Here is a 20,067-nt window from a genome sequence, read left to right as displayed (position 1 = left end):
AGGTGGACATAAAAGGTTTGGAAAGTTCTCCACTATCTGTCCCAACATTGATCCCTCAACCAGCATCACAGAATGTCAGTTCTCTTTATACCTCAATGCTGTTTCAGAGAGGTTGCACTGTGTAATTTAGGTTCCATCTTCTCTCAGTGACAACAGAGACTTCACTCTAAAGTCTTAGTTAGTTAGTTAGTGCTAACTGAGTTAGTGCTTTTTGAGTTAGTGATTTAGATGCATATCATATTATTACTGAGTTAAGTATTGTATGTAATGAGTTTTTGCTACAACAAGTGTATGGGACATTGGAAAAAATGTTGAATTTCCCCATGGGGATGAATAAAGTATCTATCTATCTATCTATCTATCTATCATCTATCTAAAGGCACTTCACTGTCTGCAGAAACCACTCCGATTTTCCATGGAGTCGTGAAAGCTCCTGAGTGATGGCAAATCACCCCGAGAGGGGGGAGCTTTGGTTTGATTAGTAATTCAATCAGTGTGGTTTACACTTTTCTGAGGATGCAGGATTTGGGACACTCAGTATTCCCGTCACCAAGATGGGTAAACAGAATTAGCCACCTTGCTGATCTGCACCTTGGATGCCCTCCCCTCCCCATCAGTTTCCTTTCAATAGGGACCGTTCAGCAGCGCTTGTCTGACAACCCACTGGGGAGCATCCTGTGACCAGCAACAATGACTTCTCCTGTTGTTTAGCTTCAGCTCCCGAATTCCCTGCATCAAACATCCAGTTCCGGTGAAACAGGTCCAGGAGATTTTGTAGGGGAGAACTGCTGAGGGCTTGGCGGTGAAATTCATAGTACCAGGTCCCTGAAAAAGAAAATGTATTTTAAGTGTAAATTCCACCCAATTCCACCAGGAATCTCTGTTTAACACTGATTCTCTTGGTGTAGATGCAGGCAGAAGATTGTGTAGTAACTTGTTTTGTTGCTTAATACATTTTCCTGCAAAAACAGTCTCAGTCTATGTCTCTCAGGCAGGATATCTGTCCACTGACTGGTGTCTCTCAGTCCCTGTCTCTCAGAGGGATATCTGTCCACTGACTGGTGTCTCTCAGTCCCTGCCTCTCAGAGGGATATCTGTCCACTGACTGGTGACTCTCAGGGGGATATCTGTCCACTGACCGATGTCTCTCTTTCTCTCTCGCTGGGATTCTGTGTGTTTCAGTTTACACAAACTGTTCATCGCTGAAATTGATGAATCGATCAGAGTGTGACAGATCTTTAATCCGGATCTGGTCACTGCCGCTGACCTGCCGCCTGTTGCAGAGACAAACATCTTTTGGGGAATTGAAATCGCTGCTGTGGGCGGGGAACAGGAAGCTGCGCCTCTGGTTTCAGTGTGTGAGAGCCTGTTCAAACCGCGGCTCCCTCTCTCACTCACAGCCCACGTCCCTATTTAAACAGCGCTCACTGCGGCTCCGGACAAAGCCGGCCTGAGCTGAAGCCACCGATTTCAACAGTGTCCAAGTCCGGCTCAGTGTTCAGGGCGATGGGGGTCGTTACTTATCTCTGTCTCCTCCTGTCTTGTCTGGCAGGTGGGTGTCCCGCGGCTTGTCGCCCTCCCGGGACCGGCTGTTTCTCGGAGGCTTTGTGAACCTCTACCCGTGGAACATTTTATTAATTTCTGCTCTTTTTTATTGACAGGCGTGCGGTCCGACATCGTGCTGACACAGCCCAAGTCAGCGGTGGCAAAGCCCGGACAGTCCCACACACTGTCCTGTGCGGTCAGTGGGTTCAGCCTCAGCAGCTACTACATGAGCTGGGTGAAACAGGTCCCCGGGAAAGGGCTGGAGTGGCTGGTAGCGCATTATACTGACAGTGACAAGTATTACGCGCCTGGAGTCCAGAGCCGGTTCACCGCTTCCAAGGGCGGCAGCAACTTTTATCTGCAAATGAACAGCCTGAGACTGGACGACTCGGCCACCTATTACTGTGCGAGAGACACAGTGAGAGAGACCGGGACCGGACCGGGACAAAAACCCAGCGAGAGCGCCTGCCCTTCGGGCGCTGAGGGAAAGGGCAGCAGTGATCGCCACAGCTGTATCCCGGTCGTTCTGGGCCACATCCGCTCGTCCACGCAATGGAAGGCGGGTTGTCAGCGGGATTTCCCGAGAAGAGATGCTGGATGGATGGGCCGAGGGGCTCAGCGGATCACTTCAGAGGGCAGCTCGGAGCCAAGCGCCGTGAGTGGGAATGGGGTCACCGATCGACCTGGTCAGGTGTCGGTCCTTCGTCTACACGTGACAGTAAATGGTCGGGCTATGAGGAACATTAATGATCAGAGACACTTTGGTGTTCCAGTGCGGTTTGACTGAGGAGTGACTGTGCTGGGAGACAGTGAGTGGGGCAGAGGTTATCGTACGGCGGTGTATCACTGTGACTATACTGGGTGGCACAGTGTGAGAGATGGCGGCTCCCTCCATACACAAACCTACCGCAACAAAACTCTTTAAATTGGGCTCTTCGGACGCTTCCACCGGCCTTTACCCCGGGACCCGTGGATATCAATCAGATCCCGAGTGGCTAATCTGGGAGTGGGAACAAGTTCCACTGGAGATGTGCCTGGAAGGGATCAGGACCACCGAGGAGGAGCTGTCAGTGGAAGCCCAGTGAAAGGTCCCGGTGGGTTATATCATCTCCACTTCAGGACTGGGATGGCCGAGATTGAGACCCGCTGTGTGGGACACCCGGACACAGAGGGAGGGTTTAATAAATCCGCCGGCCGGCTCTGGGATCCACTGGATTTCGGGCTGGATGTGATGAAGGCGGTTTGTGACCTGCGGTGAAGCACCGTGATATGGAGCACGGTGACGGGGAGCTGAACAGAAACTGGTCCTGACAAAGGAGCGTCTGCAGCACAGTCTGTCTCCACGGATTCCGCATTGCTGCTTCCCAGAGTGAAATCCCCGAAGCCTGACTCGGACTGCTGGGTGTAAATGTCCATTGCTGGACAATTAAAAGCCCAAAAAGGATTCGACTCTGATTCCGGGTGATGGCGGGAGCCGGTGTCCACAGACAGGAAAACTGTGAAAATGCCTCTTTTATTCACACGCCATGAAGAGACAAGGACGGAGTTTGAGATGGAAATCCAGGAAGCGGCTGCTCCCGGTCCGAACAGGGATCATGTTGACATTTTGCTGAGATTATTGGATGTGACGGGCAAGTGAAGTTACTGCACTGGGTGAATGGGGAGACGGAGCACTGTGACTATCTTGACTACTGGGGCGGAGGAACCTCGCTGACAGTGACTTCAGGTAAGACCAACTTCTCAATTGTATCTTCACGCACTAGAATTTTATTTATTTACGGTTTTGGCGAATTCTGTGATTTAACTGATATCAGTGAGATATTTAGAGAGAGTACATGCATCTCCCCGAACCGGCGGGTTTCTCTAGAGTCCAGTAACAGTACAAGGGTACATACCCCACCCCACCAGTGAACTGTCCCCAGACCGGGAACAGGCTCAGGGGAATGGGGTTGGATCTTGTCACCAGACTGTGCCTTGACACCGGCCGGTTGTGCTGAGTGAGCTCAGTGTTTGGTTCAAGTCTGGCTTCTGATCCTCAGCACCAACTGAAGCCACGTTCAGGGGCTGAGCGTTTCAGTGCAGTTGAACTCGTTCCCTGTCAGTGACAACAATGGATCTGTTCAGTGTCAAGTTATTAGGATCGGGTTTTACTGTCGGCTGCTTTCATGTTGAAGGTAATGGGATTGAGACATAATTTGAGGGAATGGTTACACATGTATGATCTGGTTGATGGCTCAATATCCCCAGGGTACAGGTGGGTGTCAGTCCGATCATGTAATGTCCGGCCTGAGGTCCGTCCCGGGATACAGCAAAAGTATCGGCGATATCCCAGGATTAATTGTTGGGATTAAGGTCTTAGTTTTAATCCCTGATGGGTGAGGAGGTGGGGTACGGTGGGGAAGAATTTTGGAGTTGGGAAGGCAGTGGAAAGTGGTGCAGGAAGGGTAAGGCAGGGAATTAAAATCACAATTATTTCACACATTCCCTGCAGCCTTGCATTGGTGGGTGGGAGAGGGGGAGTGGTGCAGGTGGGGTGGGGAGGGAAGCGTTCAAGTCAATAATGTGTAATAGGGGAGCATTTAAGTCATGGTTTCTTGATGAACGTTTGTGATCTGGAACACACTGCCTGAATGATGGTGGTGGCCAACAGCGAGTGTAGAGAGGGAATAGGACGAAATCCGCCTTTTGTAGGGATACAGGGAAGAGCAGAGAGACCAATGAGTTTACTCAGCTAAAGGGAAGAACAGACACTATTGGATGAATGGCCTCACTCTCTGCTTCCCCCAACCTGTCCCATCACACACTCACGGGACACGAGTTGAACTTTACTGTTCAGATGAACTGTTTATTCTCAGTTCACAGACGGAGCAACTGCTCTAATTTCTTGCCCTCCTCCATCCCCCGACTGGGTTTGTTTTACAAGTGCTTTCCTACATTAACCAGTGTTGCTGGTGATTCAATAAAAGTGGTTGTGAGATAAAGTGCTGACATTTACAGACACCTTTCATGGTGTCCCCGAGCTCTTCACAGGCAATGAAGTAGTTTCAAAGTACAGCCCTGTTGTAGAGTCGGGAATGTGGAGCCACTCTGCACACAGCAGAATCCACAAACTGCAAGCTGAGAACGATCAGACAGTCTGTTCTGGTGATGTTATTGAAGGAGAAATATTGTCCAGGACACCGTGGACACAGTGATCCAATGGACAGGCACAAGGTTGGATTCGGAGTGATGATTTAGTTCACCATAATCTACAGCAGATTTGGATCTGTGGTCAGATTTACAACATCTTAATAATTGGTATTGTTTTTAAATCCAGTCATTAGTAATGATGACCCTTCAGTTTTACTGATGCCCCTCGGGAAGGAGATCTCTCATCCTTACCCTTCGAGCCTATTTATGTCTCCTGACCCATCAATGTGTTTGTCTCCAAATGCCTCTGAATGGCAGCTCAGATGTGTAATTCATTCTGACTTTATCAGCAAAGCTCAGATCCCAAAGAATGAATAAATAAAATTGCCCACCGGTTGTTCATACTACCCAATGTTCTATCCACTTACTACAATACAGACTAAAATCAGACTGAGTCTCCCCCGATCTACTGATTCAACATCAATCATTTTGTACAAATACTCAAGTGTCAATTCATTGCAAATTTCTTCTGAGCTGATCCAGACAGATCCAGTTTCCCTCTTCACCCCAGCATCCTGTGACCCACCCAGATCCAGTTCCCCTCTTCACCCCAGCACCCTGTGATCCACCCAGATCCAGTTCCCTTCTTCACCCCAGCACCCTGTGACCCACCCAGATCCAGTTCTCCTCCTCACCCCAGCACCCAGTGCCCCACCCAGATCCAGTTCCCCTCTTCACCCCAGCATCCTGTGACCCACCCAGATCCAGTTCCCCTCTTCACCCCAGCACCCTGTGACCCACCCGGATCCAGTTCCCCTCTTCACCCCAGCACCCTGTGACTCACCCGGATCCAGTTCCCCTCTTCACCCCAGCACCCTGTGACCCACCCAGATCCAGTTCTCCTCTTCACCCCAGCACCCTGTGACCCACCCAGATCCAGTTCCCCTCTTCACCCCAGCACCCTGTGACCCACCCAGATCCAGTTCTCCTCTTCACCCAGCACCCTGTGACCCACCCAGATCCAGTTCCCCTCTTCACCCCAGCACCCTGTGACCAACCCAGATCCAGATCCCCTCTTCACCCCAGCACCCTGTGCCCCACCCAGAACCAGTTCCCCTCTTCACCCCAGCACCCTGTGACCCACCCAGATCCAGTTCCCCTCTTCACCCCAGCACCCTGTGACCCACCCAGATCCAGTTCCCATCCACCCCAGCACCCTGTGACCAACCCAGATCCAGTTCCCCTCTTCACCCCAGCACCCTGTGCCCCACCCAGATCCAGTTCCCCTCTTCACCCCAGCACCCTGTGACCCACCCAGATCCAGTTCCCCTCTTCACCTCAGCACCCTGTGACCAACCCAGATCCAGTTCCCCTCTTCACTCCAGCATCCTGTGTCCCACCCAGATCCTGTTCCCCTCTTCACCCTAGCACCCTGTGACCCACCCAGATCCAGTTCCCCTCTTCACCCCAGCACCCTGTGACCCACCCAGATCCAGTTCCGCTCTTCACCCCAGCACCCTGCTGTCAGTTTGATGGGTGTTTTTATAAAGACCCAGAGGAACATTGATCCAGACAGAACTGTACTTACCACCTGCTGGTCCCGGGATGTAAAAGATCCTCAGCTGCAAATCTCACCGACTGACATTATTGTGCCTCCTGCACTGCCAACACTGAGCAGCTCAGGGAACATCTGTGGGGTGAGAAACAGAGTTAATGTTTCACATCAGTGACCCTTCACCAAACACTGTCAGTCTGATTTCTGGCAACGACGCTGTTTCCAGTTTTATTTTACTGAATTTGTTTTGATGAAAACAAGTGTTTTTCATTGACTTCTGCAACCCTAGAACATCCCAGAGCCTTTCCCAACCCAGCAAGTACTTCTGCAGTGTGTCACTTCATATGGGGGGACTAAACCTCCAACTTGTCTGCATCTTGTCTCCACAAACTGAACTACAACATGACAATCTAGTCTGTGTTTTTTTGGAAGGGAATGGTCACTTTTAGACTGCAATTCCTAAAGCTCCCCACCACTGCAAATTCCTCATCTGGATCTTGATTGTGCAGTAGATGAATAGACAGACACTATTTGGTTGTAGGTTGTCCAAATGGTCCCAGATCCTTGGTCCAGAAATTCTGTTTTTTTCAGGGGTTAACCAATAAAGAGCAGTGAGGTTCCTTCAGACCTCAGCTGACCACCTCGTTCCTGAGCTGCTGTGTACCTGGGAGGCTGAGGACAGTGTGGGTGAAATGGTGCTGGCTGTGGCTGACAATTCCAAAGGGAATCACCAGTGTTCAGCCACTTACACTGGAGTCAGTCCCAGAGTTCCACAGACCACTGTACCCCGGGATTTACTGAGTGACAGATGCCTCCAGAGCTGTTACCACACTCTACCACATGACACCGGGTCCTACTGGAATTCCCAGGGTAACACTGGGAAATCCACCTCCACATTTCCCTCACAAGCCGGACCTGACAAAGGAGCACATTTCCCATTCATCTGACTGGGGATTCTGAGCCTTGGGAAGGGATTTAGTCAGGAATGATTTCTGGCAGATTATTATAGTTTAGTGCATTTCAGATGTGTAATTTTAAGCAAGGTATGCTAAATTAATTGTTGCCACAGGAATTTACATCAACTTTAATGTTTCCCAGACATTTCAAATCTGATAAATTACATGACAGAATTGACACAAGACAATCCCTTCCCCACAATTACCACGCATAGAAACATAGAAAACCTACAGCACAATACACCACAATGCTGTGCTGAACATGTACTTACTTTCAAAATACCTAGGGTTAGCAATAGCCCTCTATTTTTCTAAGCTCCATGTACCTATCCAGGAGTCTCTAAAAAGATCCTACAGTATCCATCTCCACTACCATTGCTGGCAGCCCATTCCATGCAATCACCACTCTCTGTGTAAAAAAAATTACCCCTGGCATCTCCTCTGTACCTACTTCCAAGCACCAAGCGTCAGGGTGTTCTGGACCCAGAGTTGCAGCAGGGTGCTGCTTGAGGCTATTTAATGCTGATGCCACGATACACCTCACCGCGTCTCCAGTGTCCAGAAACCCAGCGGGGTCCCACCTTTCCCTGTGTAGCAGTGTGGGAAGAGTCCCAGCAGGTTAGAACCAGCACCATTCAGCCCGGTCTGTGTGGACATGGTCCAGTTGGCACCGTGCCCTGTGCTTTCTTTCCCGTGACACTTCACCCACAGCACAGGTCAGCTTGCCCCTCTGGTTCATAGAAGTTGTGTCCCCGGTGGGGAGTCTGACATCAACATTTCACTGGTTGTTTCAGGCTCAGTCTGAAAGGAATGAGAAAGGGACCATTTCTCTGTTCTGCCTGTCCTGTCAACCTGAATCAACTGTGTTTGCTCAGGAAGGCAAATGTTCTGAGTTCACAGTCCCCAGAGTCATCTGGAAATGGTTCTAAACAATGCAGCTGTTGTTATTGACCAGTTAAATTATATTGATTCCTATTTACTTGTTATATTTATTTACTTGTATTTATTCTATTTGAAACCCAGATTTCAATATTTTATGGTGTTTGTCCCGGAGTGAATACTGTGAACTGAATATCTCATTATTTTTCTCCTGATTGAAATTGCAACCTTCCCACCACTCCACTTCTCCTCCTAATGTTGAGTTTACTGCCCTTTCGATAGCAGAATCAATCTGAAGCCTGTGTGTATCTGTTGACCATCTTACTGTTGGACAACAAAGTCCTCATCTTCTGTAATTCACACTGTCTGACACATACTCTCCCACTAGTCTCCTACTCCCAGAGTTCCTGCATGTTCTGCTGTGTCCACACAGTCTTTTTGGGTGATTTTAACCTCATCCACCAGCAACAATCTGTCATTGACAGAGTCAGTCATCAGGTAAATGATGTCACGTCGGTGGGTCAGAACAAACCCCATCCACAACACTGTCCAAGGTAATTCTGACAACTGGTCAAACCACATCTCCTCAACATATCCACCTGTCAAAGCTGTCAATTGGTCAATTCATTAATTGATCTTGTCGCTTTTACCTACCTTGGTAAGTCAACACATCTCATTTTCCAGTGAATTGAATTGAGAACCAGTGCTTTCAAGTGTATTTTGCACCTTAAGTGGCTGGGAATTGACACAACCCGCATTTCCTCACAGGACTCTCTGGTCTAGTCGTTCAGTGAGAATATCACCTACATCTAACAGCATTTTGAGATTTCTCCATCTGCCCAGGAATCTCATGTGTTGGCCGACACTTCTCCACAGAGTCTGGACTAATATATTTCCACAGTTCCTCTGTCCTTTCTGATGCAAGTTACCATTCCCTCCCGGTTACTCAGTAGTTTCCACAGGCTCAGTGGGGTTGAAATTCTTGCTCAGTCACACACGGTAAATATGTGAGGCAGTGTCAGCTGTATCATGTAGTCTGTTGAGTTGAATTTCAGAAGCAGAGTCCATTTCCCAACCTCCACTATATTGCACACATGGTGCTGGAGACCAGGTACCACGATATCCACACCAATCACTCCTCTCATCAACAGCAACACCGAACTGATCAGAAGTATTCAATAAGTTACTTCTAAATCTTACTTCTTCTGTAAACTCCACTGATCAGGGGCTAACAGACTTTTCAGAATCAGGAATTGTATTTGGATGAGAGACAGATTGTCACTTTGGTATTTTGACTGAAATCCGACCGATCGGACATTGGGTCACTGCCTCAGTCCTGCACTGAAGTGTTGGCCTGGACTGTGTGTCCAAGTTGCCACTATGGGATTGATCCACACCCTCCTACCTCAGGGACACAGACTCACAGCTGAGTGTTAAAGTGATATCGGCTTTGTTTGATGGGGTGAATAATTTTGAGAATTACTGCTTTATATAATGTCTCCTTTCTCTGTTGGTAATGCATTTATTCAGGGAACCATCTGTGAATTTCTTTCTATTTCAGAGGTCAAGTCTATGCCATCAGTCTACATCATACCTTCCTGCAACAGAGAATCTGACCAAGGCATCAGGCTCCTCTGTCTGGTCAAGGACTATCAGCCTGAGAGCATCAGTCAGACATGGTCCACTAACAGTGGGGACATCACCACAGGAATCAAGAAATACCCGGCGGTGTTGGGGCAAAATTCAAAGTACACGATGAGCAGCTTGCTCGAAGTCTCTGCGGCAGACTGGAAGAATAAAGTCTACTACTGCAAGGCAGGGTACAAGCCAAACGAGATTGAGACAGCGGAGTGGCAGAAACCTCAACCTCAACGTTAGTATCAGAAATGATTTATATTTAAAGCTGCACTGATGTCAGAACATAAATCTGGAGTAGGAAGCTTTGCAGATAATGTAGGAGCATGGCAACTAACTCCTTTATTCTGCTCTTACAACGGCAGTGAGAAACGTATGAAAGTCGCTATGAGCAGTGAAACTCGGTATCAGGATCTGCCTCCATTGTATCCACTCCATTGTCTAATTTCAGGAGCCTCTCCACCACACCCTACCACTAAACCCTCCCTACAGATCAGCTCCTGTACACATACAGAGACCGCTGGCCCATCGTACCCCTGCACACAGAACAACAATTTAAACTTTACCCCACTACTCCTGCACTTTTCCCTCCACCCTGCAGCTGCCCCATCTTCTGGTAAAAGCATCCCTGTTGAACGTGATGAAGGAATCCTCCTCACTGCCCTTCTTTAACCATCTTCTCCCAGATCTGAACCAGCCTTTGCAGTTACAACAAAATAATTCCCTCCTGTCCATCTGTTCTTCTTTCCCATTGAAAGTAAAATTGTGTTTCCCAAACTCACCAGTGGAAACAGTACCACACCATGTACTCCTGCTCACAGGAGCTGGTATCAGTCATTCTCCATTAAACAATTAGATCACGGCAGGTCTGCACCTCAACCCCATGACCCACCTCTCTGCATTATCATAGCATAGTGGGACACTCTGCTGGGAGGCCCAAGTGATACCACTCACTGGTGTGAGCCATCAGATCATCAGATCAGCTGCAAATTAACAACATTCTTGAGAGGGCTGGAACTGGGGAATTAGCCTGGGATGAAGGGGAATGAAGTCAAAAACATGGGCAAAGCAATCATGTACTGACAGATATTAAATGTGTTCCAGCTCCGAAGCTCAGCTCCCTTGTTCCATCCCGGGAGGTAATCCACAGTCAAGCAAATGCTGTCCTGGGCTGTGTGATATCTGGATTCACTCCCGACAACATTAAAGTATCCTGGAAAAAAGCTGGATCTGCCCAAGAAGGCATCGTTCTCCCTTCCACTCAGAGATCTAATGGTACATTTGAAACAATCACTTACCTGACAGTGCCTGTGCAGGAATGGACCAAGAAGCAGAAATATACTTGTGAAGTGAAGCACGCACTTTCCGGTTTCAGTGGTCAGGTCAACATGACGTATCAAGAAGGTGAGTAATGTGTGAAGAAACATTAATTAACTTACAGCACTAAACTACCTAACTGATAATCCCACACAATTCCTGTCCCTCCTGTCAATCTTGTTGAGTGATGTACAGATGATCTTTGCACTTTGAATCAACTCATATCACCAGCAGCTTTAACCCCATCTACTGGGCAGGAAAGGTGTAAGATTAGGGTCACCTGTCCATTGTGTCTCAATAGTTTTAGTTGTCTCTGTTTGTAGTTATATTGAAAATAAGTTAGTGAGCAAAGCTCACATCTCATGCTTTAGAATCTGGAGAAAATCTCCCTTTCCCCTTTTCACTGTCTTCTCAGTGTTAGTTCCTCAAAAAATATCTCTGCAATTTTGTATTTGCTTCAGTCCCCAGACTTTGTTTCCAGTGTTTCCTGAGAGGCTCTTCTGTCGATTGTCCACTCACTGAAATGTAGGTGCCTGGATTATTTTTGAATTGATGCCCAATCCTCGAGTGAATGTTGTGACCTTGTGTCCTCAGATCCTTGACCAGGTTCAGAGAGCACATGCATTTATCATGGCTGACACAACCTCATCTCGATAGGATGCGATATACAGAGGACAGAGAGTGGGAATATGTGGGGCTCCATTTTTCCAAGCATGGGAAAAGAGCTGAAAATATCTAACACTTAAATCTATGAATCTTCCATTTCCAGGTGGAAACTGTCCCAGCTGTTTTTTGAAGCCTGTGCCAAGGTTCTTTTACCAGAGTAATCTCAATGCAACATTCTCAGATGGTTCAACCCGACAGTATCATTGTTCAGCAGGCAACTGTGAAATAAAGTGATTGGCTGTGTATACAATTCGTCATTGATTTCATTACAATCCACTTACTGGATTCCAGACCTGCCCCTGGTATCCATTGGGATGGAAATTTAACAGAGAGAGAAGAAAACCCATTATTCAAACTGACTACCTCTCCAATCACATTTCTGTTCGACTTTCTACTATCCTGAAGGCCACCGTTTTCAATTTGACTTCCCATTCCCATTCTGACATGTCTGTCCATGGTCTCCTCTACTGCCCTGGTGAGGCCAAAGTCAGGTTGGAGTAGTATCACCTCATATTCCATCCAGATATCTGGCAATCTGATAGCCTGAGTTCTAATTTCTGCAACCTCCAGTAATTTACCCCGGTTCTTTATTCCCCTTTTTTTCTAATCCCCCATATTAGATACTGCCTCATTCTATCACTTCTCCTCATCTGCCCATCATCTACATTTGGTTCCCCTCCTCTTGAACATTTCCTCCATGGTGCACTGTCCTGTCAGATTCCTTCTGCTTCAGCCATTTATCTCTTCCACTTACCCCCCACCAGCTTCTTACTTCATACCCCCTCCCCATTCACACCCTTTCCCCCTCACCTGGTCTCACCTCTCATCTGACACAATGTATTCCTCTCCACTCTACTCACCTCTTATTCTGGCTTCTGCCCACTTCCTTTCCAGTACCGGTGAAGCCGTTCGGCCCGAAAGATTGACTGCTTATTTCCCTGCATAGATGCTGTCTGACTTCCCGTGTTCCTCCAGCATTTTGTGTGGGTAGTTCCACATTTCCAGCATCTGTAGAATCTCTTGTGTTTCTGGTTGTCCATACTCTCATTCATTTGTGTACATTGTTGCTTCAGTGTGACTCAGATCCCAATTCTAGTTTCCTCGGTAAGATTCCCTCCTGTCTGACTCCAGTCGGCAAGAACTGGAATCTATTTGTCACCCAGTGGCTGTGAGGCACGAGGTGATGAAGGTGAACAGGGCTGAAATTCCAAATTGACTCAGTCAAAGGACGGATGACCCTTTGATAATGTTGGGCACAAGACAAATTGGTGAGACAAGACACAGGGGTCTACCCAGTCTCCTGTCCAATTGCAAAATTACATTGATCCATGTGCTGGACACTGAATTCAGTCCAAAAGGGAAACTCAGTGATCCCAAGGAATGTCCAAAGGAGAATGTTTTGATAGAATTACCCAAGCATTGACAGGATTATATACTTCTTGTGGAATAACACCAGCATTCAGCAATAAGGAGAGCGATCTTGACTCGGTCAGATTTTATGAGAGGATCACTTTTCCCAGGGACGGCTGAACATCAAGACCAGGCTGATATGGGACCGAACTGAGAAACTTGCAGAAAACATGTTTAACAACATCACAGTGCTGATTAAACTGGGATTCACAATTCTGTGACCCTTCAGTGTACACCTAGGTTTGCAGATTTGTGATATTACACGACAACAATTATCATCTAGACTGCATGCATGGACTTCCTGTTTTACAGGAAAATTGCTCATAATCTTACTGAAACGGGAAAGGTTAAGAAATACATATCATACTTTGTCAGATGATCCATCCCAGTCAGACTGGACAGTGTGTGTTACATCTGCTCTTTCTTCAGACAAAGACACTGACTCACAGTCTCACTGAAGGATTCAACCATGACACAAACACAATCAGCCTTCACACTAAATGTCAAAGAACAAAAACACCCACGTGCCCGAAGGTGACCAAGTGTGTAAATGGTGTACACAAAGTGCAGAGAGCTGCAATATCCGTGAACTGAAGATCGTGCATTGGGAGACGGCCTCAACAACTTCACACAAAACCGACACTAACCCAGAGGACAGGTGACCCAACACTTGATCAAAGAGCTGTTTTATTCATTTATCATTTCCTATCAATCACTGATCGCTCTGGAACTGAGGGACTTGCTGCCTCATTTCTGATTGTGATTCAGGTTCAGCCGTGTTGCTGCAGGTCTGGAGTCACAGACCAGCCGGATCAGATGGGACTTCTCTCCGGAAGTTATCACAGGGAATGAAACTACAAATACCTCCGTAGACATCTTTCTATTCCAAAAAGCATTGATGAATTGAATTTAAACCCCCATCCACCATGTTGGGATTTGAACCCATTTTGCCAGTTCATCAGCCCAGCAACTTAACGATACACACTGACCATGGCTGCTCATTTCAAGAGAGACAGAGGCTTCAATGTTTGTCAGCACGAATGCTAAAATCACAGGCACCAGCAGAAGTAGTGCCCATTTATGAATGAGCAGAGTTGAAAGAATATGATGTTTTCCGAAGTTTGTGTGGGTTTTGAAAGTTGCAGAGATGGGGAGACGCACAGCCACAGTAAGACTGGAATGTCAGGATGTGAAGTTATTAAGTTGAGTGAATCCCAGGCTCAGCCCAGGTGGAGAAAGGGATTCTCATTGATTCACAGTGTTCACTGATACTGATCAATGGCACTGAGTCTCCAAGCAAAGAATATACTGAGCTGTGTCTCTGCTGAGAAATCTGCATGCTTCTCTGTCTCACAGTGAACCAATTGGCACAGTTATTGGAAAGTGATTCAAAACCTAATTAGCATATCCTTTGTTCTGATTTTCTTTTCTGAATCAGGAATATGAGACACGTGATTCAGTCCTGGGTGTTTATGTACTCTGTTTGCATTAAATGCAGCTGTCATGTACTGATGATCTGTCTTGACCTAACACATCCAATAGAAATATCTCCATAAGATTCTGAGCATTTCCATTTCTAATCCATAGATTTGTCAGTCTTTATTCAAAATCCCGACATTGAAGAGATGTTGATCGACAAGACTGCTACCGTGAAGTGCACGGTTCTCTGTACAGATCCCGAAGATATCCACATCTCTTGGCATGTGGGCGGGAAGGAGAAAACTAAAGGAATTCACACTCATCAAGCGGAGAGGGACGGATCCCAATACAGAGTGCTCAGCGAACTCCAGATCAGTGTGGAGGAGTGGTTCAGTGGGGTAGAGTATGAGTGCTCTGCTCAGGAATCTCCTTCATCTTCCCGAGTGTCAGCACGGACCAACAGTACCAAAGGTGGGCAAGAGTCCAGCGATTAAATGGCCAGCATTAGTTACCTGAGTCAAAATGTTTGACATTTCTGTTTTCTTGTCTCTTCCAGTCGAGATAAAAGGTCCCAAGGTCAGACTGCTGCCTCCACCTCAGGAAGAGACCAAGAAAAGGCAAATGGCCACACTGGAGTGTGTGGTCTCTGGATTCTTCCCGGACCAAATAAATGTCATTTGGAAGAAAGGCAGCACCGTGGTCACCTCCAACACCAGCGCTACACCGACCGCTCTGGAGCAGGGGTGGACTTTCAGTGTCAGACACTTCCTGACCGTGAGTTTACAGGAGTGGAAGACAGAATCAGTCTTCAGCTGTACAGTGAATCATCCCCCCTCCAAGAGCAGTATCAAGAAGCAAGTGAAGAACGTCCCAGGTAAGGTCCTGGTACTCACACCATCATCGACATTGTTTACATTGTGCTATGAATTCAAGGTCAACACTAAATCACAGTGTAGTTCTGGCTTAGTTAATTGAGGGAACTGATAAAGTTCAAAGTTCAAAGTACAAAGTACATTTATCATCAAAGTCTGTGCACCACATACAACCTTGAGATTCTCTTCTTGCAGGCAGTCACAAAACAAAGAAACACAATAGAATTCAGAGTCAAACATCCAATGTGTGAAAATGAACAAACAGTTGGACAGGTACATGGATTGGAAGGGCTCCCAACCTTTTTCTATGCCATGGACCCAGACCATGAACCAAGGGGTTTGCACACCCCCATTTGTGAACCTCTGGTTTAGAAGGCTATGGGTCAAACAGTGGCAAATGGGACTAGTTTGGATGGGGAATCTTGGTCAAAATGGACTTGTTGGTCCAAAGGGTATGTTTCCATGCAGTGTAACTCTATAATTCTAAAATTCAAGTTGTGCAAACAATAAAATTTAAACAAACCATCAACAGAACCTGAACCGCAGAGTCCCCTAAAGTAAATCCACAGCCACGTCACCGGTTCAGCACTGCAACCGGTCCAGGAGACCGATGGCTGCAGGCCACGGCCACGGAGCCAGGTTCAGTGCTGAGGTGAGTGCCGATGGCTGCAGGCCGCAGCTGCAGTGTCAGTTCAGTGCTGAGGTGAGTGAAGCCTCATAGAGTAGTGAGCAGAATTCCTAATTCAGCTTCACCTTCAACGCCTTAATCTTTTTAATCTCAAATGGCACTGAAAAATGGCCAATCATCTGTTTGTTTCTGCATTCAACCAACATAATCCAGGCTTTCATCATAGAAATAAGTGTATCCCAGAAAATACTTTCATAACCTGAGGGGAATCTGGATCATTTTACTGGACAGGCACTCTGGAGATCCCTGATACTTGTCTTCAAAATGCTCCCTCCCTCTGCCTTTGAACATAATCCCAGCCTCCAATTAGTGCCTCAGTTGTGACTGAATTTCCAGCAGAGCAGCTCTCCCTCTGCTCCTGTGTGGGAATAGTCAGCCTGGACAATGTGTAGAAGCCTCTGGAGGGCGGCTTGAACACACAACATTCCGACAATGCAGAGGCAAATGTTAGTTACACCTTGAGGAAAAAAGGTATTTTTAAGCATTTGTGACAAAAAGTAAATCTTTCTGCTACTCCCATTTTGAAATATGAAGTGTATTTTCAGAAATATTTTCACTTGGAACTTTGCTCCTGTTCCACCGACACAATCTGAAATACTGGTTATTTTCTGTATTTGTTTTAATAAGTTGCTGGTAACAGTTCAAGTGACCATGAAACTACAAAAACAATGTAAGGGCCAATCTTGTTCATTTACGTTCCCTCAGGGTGTTTACCCTGTCTGCTCAATAGGGGACATTCCTTTCTTCACCAATGTAGATTGGTCTCATCTCATCTTGATGGGACAGGCACATCATTGAACAGAGATGAACAGAAATGCTGGTCATGTCAGTGACAAACTCGTCTATTGGGGAATGGCGAAATAATAATTGTGACGTTTCTCCCAGATGAATGTCCAGATACCCACCCCTCAGTCACTTTAAGCAAACCTTCCTTCGAAGAGATCTGGACAAAGAGGACAGCGACCATTCTGTGTGAGGTGGTTCACAGTGATTTACAGGGATTCAGTGTAACCTGGCAGGTGGACGGAAGGAAGAGGGAAGATGGGGTGAGGACTGTGGGTCCAGACAGCAACGGAGCTGAAGATATGATCACCAGCAGACTGACAGTCCCTGCTGCAGAGTGGAACAGTGGGGCTGAGTACTCGTGTGTGATAGAGGATGAGAGTTTGCCAACACCGGTGAAGAAATCCATCAGGAAGGACACAGGTACGTGTGGACAGAATTCAGTGTGAGTCTGATCTCAGTAATATGACATATTTATCACCATCAAGCAGGGTGACAGACTATAGAAAATGAGAACAGGAGTAGTTCATTGGGTCTCTCAATCTGCTCAACCATTCAGTCTGTTCTCAGCTGATCATCCAAATTCAATTCCTGTTCCTGCTTTCTCCAGATATCCTTTGAGCCATTCACATGAAGAAGTATATACAATCCACTCGAGAATATATTAGATGATAATTCTTCAAGTGCTTTCTGTGGGAGGGAGTTCCACAGGTTCTCACTCCCTCTCACACGTACACAGCTGAGACTGCCACCCCTGCTCCAGGGGAGATGGAACAAACAGCACAGGATGATGCAAGTCCAGGGGCTGAGTTCCACTTTCTGTCGAGTTGCTGTGTTCAGCGACTCCCATTGATTGAACTGTATGGACTAACCTTGCTGGAAGCTGTAAAATGCAGCAGGTTCAAGATTTCCACTCCACAAATCCCAATGATGAACAGAAAGGGAAAAGCCTTTAGTTTCAGATAAAGTGAAGTCTCTCAGATTTAGAAATTGTTCATGTTGGTACAAGACCAGAATGTGTCGGGTAAGGAGGGAATTATTGGAAGATTCATTCTAACTGAGATTCTCTCTGTTCCAGGGCGTGTTCTGACTCGTCCTCACGTCTACCTCCTCCCCCCTTCATCGGATGAGGTAGACACCGATCAGACTGTGACCTTGATGTGTCTGGTCACCAAGTTCTCTCCCGCAGAGATCTATGTGGCCTGGATGGCCAATGACACCCTTCTGAAGACAGGGTTTGTGAACCAGCCGGTGACCAAGGACCCCAGAAGAGGCTGGAACACAATGACCAGTCAGCTGAAGGTTTCTCCTGAGGAGTGGAAGAGCGGCACCACTTTCTCCTGTGTGGTGGGTCATGAGTCACTCACAACCAACCTGTTCCGAAGCATCAATAAATCTCACAGCAAACCCACCCTGGTCAATGTCTCACTTGTTCTGACTGATAGTTTTAAATCTTGTGTGTAATACTGTGTGATTCAATCCATGAAACCCTAGTTTTGTTAGTTTTATTATTATTAATTATCAGAGAGGATTATTTAGCTGATTAAAACATGATTAAAATCTGGACCTTTCAAAATAATTAAGAATGAAATTAAGATCAAGAACCAAATTAAACTACAAACATGATTCACCACAAATCTCTGAGTTTGTGTGTACATTCTCAGACCTTCTTCTGCCATGTTTGAATGGATTTCAACCTTGTCTGGGACTGCACAATGTATTAAATCTTTGTATCTGTCAATGTACTGATCCAAGTTCAATAAATATAACTTGAAAATGTCTTGGTTGTGATTTTTGGAAATGGCAAATAAGGAACTTTCAACATGAGGTGTCGTTGGTGACCCACACAGTGAGAAATCGGTGTTTTTATATCTCTGGCGTCTAAACCCTTCCTGCATCAGCTGTAAACTAATGGTCAAAGAAATTAGAACCTACGGTATCTGACAAAGAGTTGAGAGTTGAAACCACTTACCAAACGTCATATCTGTGTCAAATATGTCGGATTGCTGTTTGAGGGCTCCTTGTCCCCACTAAGGTTGCTGCTCCTTATCTGGTACCTGTGTGTCGCGAACTAAATGAAACATATCGTTGTTGGGAACTGTACTATTGCAAAGGCGCAGTTAAACCTCCATCTATCATGGCAGACAGTTTGCATCTGTACTGAAGGGGTACTAATATCCTAGTGGGAAGGTTTGCTTGTGCTGCAGGGTAGGGGTGGGGGCTGGTTAAACTAAAGTTGCTGGAGATGAGAACCAGAGTATAGGAACAGATCGTGGAGAGGTTGTGGAGTCAGAGTTTGTTCAGACATCAGACAAAGTCAGGAATCAAAAAGTTGAGTGTGGTGTGAGTGTTATGTACCCCTAGGTTTCATATTTTCTGTGGTCTATCACTTTAAAATGCCGGGGGAATGAGACTGGCTTTTGGACACTATTTGGGCTGTTAGAAAGGGAGAGAGGGAGGTGTCCATTGCAATGAGAGAGACAGAAATTGCTCGAAGGATTGATGTTATGGTTTCTGTACAAGTTGTTTACCTTTCCAAGGACATTTGCCTGCTTGCAAAGTTCTTGCAGAGAGAGGAGATTGGTGCAGGTTGATGGACAGCTGGTGTCCAACATGTGGAGATAAGAACCAGGTCCACAGAGACACAGAGACACACAGTTTCGGACACTGAATGAGCTTTGTTGCACCCACAGGAAGGTGGGGACTTTTGGAGGATCGATTTGGGGAAATAGATCAGTGGCTCTAGCAGTGTGAAAAGGTGTGACCGGTGGGGAATCATTTGTGTGTCCACCCTCGCCTGGGTGATAATTCCATCACTGAAGAATGGTCCCATGTTATTATAATCACAGTTGGTGACTTCTACAGGACTTCGGAGAACAACAGGTATTTTGGAAGACCACGGAAGACAATGGGAAGATCGATGGCATCATTTCTCTCTCTCTCTGCAACGCTACTCAAATAACTACCTCGAACTGAACTGAACTCTCTTTATCATCGTAAGACTCTATCCATTTACCCCAGGTTTGAAAGATCCTAGTTTTGCTCTTAGTTCCACACACACACACATCTCACTGCTAATCTGTTCAAATATATCTACATTTATAGTACTGTATTGCGTAGTTACTAATAAACATTATTAGTTTAGAGCAATACCAGACTCCAATGTGTTTTCCATTTCTGCTGGTTCTTTGACCCGTCACGTGACCGTGGGTA

The 20,067-nt window shown here is 46.5% G+C and overlaps 1 long non-coding RNA gene and 1 gene segment (V, D, J or C); one reads left to right on the top strand and one right to left on the bottom strand.

Moving 5' to 3' along the window:
- The first annotated feature begins 3,118 nt into the window (after window positions 1–3,118).
- On the top strand, window positions 3,119–18,633 carry LOC140716632 (Ig heavy chain C region-like). The segment is given in 7 exon segments: window positions 3,119–3,271; window positions 9,626–9,937; window positions 10,804–11,103; window positions 14,680–14,982; window positions 15,068–15,385; window positions 16,957–17,277; window positions 17,933–18,633. Coding segments are annotated over 6 exon segments (1,929 nt in total).
- Window positions 6,267–20,067, bottom strand: part of LOC140716633 (uncharacterized) — a 98,968-nt gene continuing 85,167 nt past the window's right edge. Inside the window, exon 3 of the long non-coding RNA XR_012096336.1 lies at window positions 6,267–6,364. This is a non-coding gene — a long non-coding RNA (uncharacterized lncRNA). The remainder of the gene's footprint in view (window positions 6,365–20,067) is intronic.

Source organism: Hemitrygon akajei, chromosome 25 (assembly GCF_048418815.1).
Source record: "Hemitrygon akajei chromosome 25, sHemAka1.3, whole genome shotgun sequence".
Lineage (NCBI taxonomy): Eukaryota > Metazoa > Chordata > Chondrichthyes > Myliobatiformes > Dasyatidae > Hemitrygon > Hemitrygon akajei.
Note: the sequence above shows the minus strand (reverse complement) of the source record. Positions and strands in the feature narration are given on the sequence as shown.